The 2,386-nt window shown below is 50.0% G+C and overlaps 1 protein-coding gene across 1 annotated transcript in view; it reads left to right on the top strand.

Annotated features, from left to right (window-relative positions):
• Nucleotides 1-1,951: 1,951 nt before the first annotated feature.
• Nucleotides 1,952-2,386, top strand: part of LOC123145071 (formin-like protein 14) — a 4,275-nt gene continuing 3,840 nt past the window's right edge. Inside the window, exon 1 of the mRNA XM_044564386.1 lies at nt 1,952-2,374. Coding sequence (XP_044420321.1) covers nt 2,133-2,374 — 242 coding nt within the window. The 5' untranslated portion in view covers nt 1,952-2,132. The remainder of the gene's footprint in view (nt 2,375-2,386) is intronic.

Below are 2,386 nucleotides of genomic sequence, written 5' to 3'. Positions count from 1 at the left end.
GTGCTCTTTCCGGCCGCGTCTTCGTCACGCTTGCAAAGGTGTTCGGCGCTTTGCTCACAAGGTACCGCGGATAGTGAGGATGAGTATTTCTTTCACAATTGCATTTGTTCATCGGATGATTCGTCCTCGGATGACGAATACCTTGTGGTGGCTGCATTGGTCATCAATGACCACATTGCTAGGCAGCGGCCTCGGTTTAGGGGATCAATCCCGGTCATGCCCCGTCCTTGAACCGCAATAGGAGAGCGGCCACGCCCTACTCTATGTCGGTTACCTTGGGAATACAGCGCTCTTCAAACCACATCAACTTCGCCGCCGCTTCCGTATGAGGAGACATGTGTCCAATCGTATTCGGGAGGGAGTGGTAGGACATGACCTAATCCTCAATGAGAGAAGAGACATAGATTTGCCCAATTTAATCGTGAAATGTGTTATTGGCATACTCATATCCAGCTCAAGGATGGCTTGGTTGAGCACATGTCGACTCACACTTGCAAGTAGTAGATATATCGATCCATTTCTATTCAATAAATTTTTTGATTGGGTTGTAAAACTATTTGATTGTGTTTGACGTGGAACTATTTGTTTTTTAAAACTATTTGCAATATTTGATTTACTTGGTTAATTGCATTATTTGGTTATTTTCATAGTCACATAGGACTCCACTGGAAGCATTGTTTCGGAGAGAGGCTCTTGGGTGGGTACACTCGGTGGCACGTCCATCCGGGGTTGTCAGTTGCGCGGCGATGGAGGGGAATATCAGGTGCTCCCGTGAAGCGTGACTAGCATGCTTCCATGCTAAGGGAGCACCTGGAGTTTTAGATTTGAGGTCCAATGGCCATCTTTGGAGATTTGGAGCTGCCCGCAATAACAGGGCTCCTAATGAGGTTTTCTGCAATGTTCCACAAGTTTTCTCTATCACCACTGGATCTCATCCAACACTTCAGGCGCTCCTGCGGCATGGTAGCATGTTAGTCACGGTTCACGTGAGCACTTGATACTCTGCCCAACGATGGTGGACACGCGGGTATTGCTGGGCAGGTCTGGTTTGTCCTCTTGGGATCGGAGCGGCACATGTCCGCCCCCTTCAGATAGGTATTCTCTCCGTGATGTCGACGAGGGTTAAAGAACACACGTACTCATGGCTCGACGTGTCTGCCCTATTGTGTTGTTGCAACGAAGTTGAAGCCGTCAGAACGTGGGGTGCGACGGGTGATGTAAGATGACACTAGGATGTTCTCCCGTGTGCTCTTGCCCTTTCATGCTCATCGTTACCGGCGTCCCTGCATGTCTTGCGGTGTTGTTGTGTGTTTTCTCTTTACATGTTTTCATCCGATTTTCCTTGGATAGCCCGGCAGCTCAAATGTACTTCTTTTTAAATGAAATCTTAGCAACTCTCCTGTGCTCCATCCGTTCCACAATGTAATGCGTATAGATTTTATGAAAAATTAAAATTACAAACTTTGATCATGTTTTTTTTCTGTACGGAAAACCATGTAGTACCATCTAGAGTATCAAATACATGTAATGAGATGGCAAAACGTCTTGTGTTTTTGAATGAAGGTAGGAGTATATGATAAGACGTGCTTTCTGTATCGTAGTATATATTTTGTATGAACAGTTCTTGTATAGTACTCCCTCCGTTTTGAAATATAAGTCTTTATAGTGATTCCACTAGGTGGATTATATACGGAGCAAATGAATGAATCTACACTTAAAATACATTTATATACATCTATATGTGATTCATAGTGGAATTTCTACAAGGACTTAATATTTAGGGACGGAGGGAGTATAAAATTGATCGGAGTTTGTAAAGTTTTGACTTGAAAATTGATGCAGTGGCAGGAGAGCAGAGTCATCACTCGCCGTCCCACCTCGGCTGCTTCTGCTGCTCTGCCCACCTCGGCTGCACACACCATGACACGACCGAGCCCAGCACGCAGCCAGGATTCCCTCACCCCACACCACACAACACAAAGCGGCACGACAACCCACACGGACGAGTGACTGTGTGAGCGTCAGCGTGGGACTCAGTGGGTGGTCTCTTCTCCCCACGCGCAACCCAAACCTCCGCTAAACCCGCGCTTAGCAGCAGCACACCGCCGGCGGAGGAGCCAGCCGACCCACCAATGCCGCCGCCCACGCCCCCACTCCTCCTCTTCCTCCTCATCCTCCTCTCGCTCGCCGCCGCCCACGCCCACCCAACCCGCCGGCTCCTCCAGAACCAGCCCACCACCATCCCCGCTCCACCACCACCGCACCGCCACCACCGTCACACCCCGCCGGTGTCGGGCCCTCCCTCCCCTCCGCAACCAGCACCACAGCCCCTCCCTCCGCCCCCACCTCGCGCAAGGCACCACCGCACGCCGCCCGCCTCCGCATC

Source organism: Triticum aestivum, chromosome 1B, assembly GCF_018294505.1.
Source record: "Triticum aestivum cultivar Chinese Spring chromosome 1B, IWGSC CS RefSeq v2.1, whole genome shotgun sequence".
NCBI classification, from domain to species: domain Eukaryota; kingdom Viridiplantae; phylum Streptophyta; class Magnoliopsida; order Poales; family Poaceae; genus Triticum; species Triticum aestivum.
Note: the sequence above shows the minus strand (reverse complement) of the source record. Positions and strands in the feature narration are given on the sequence as shown.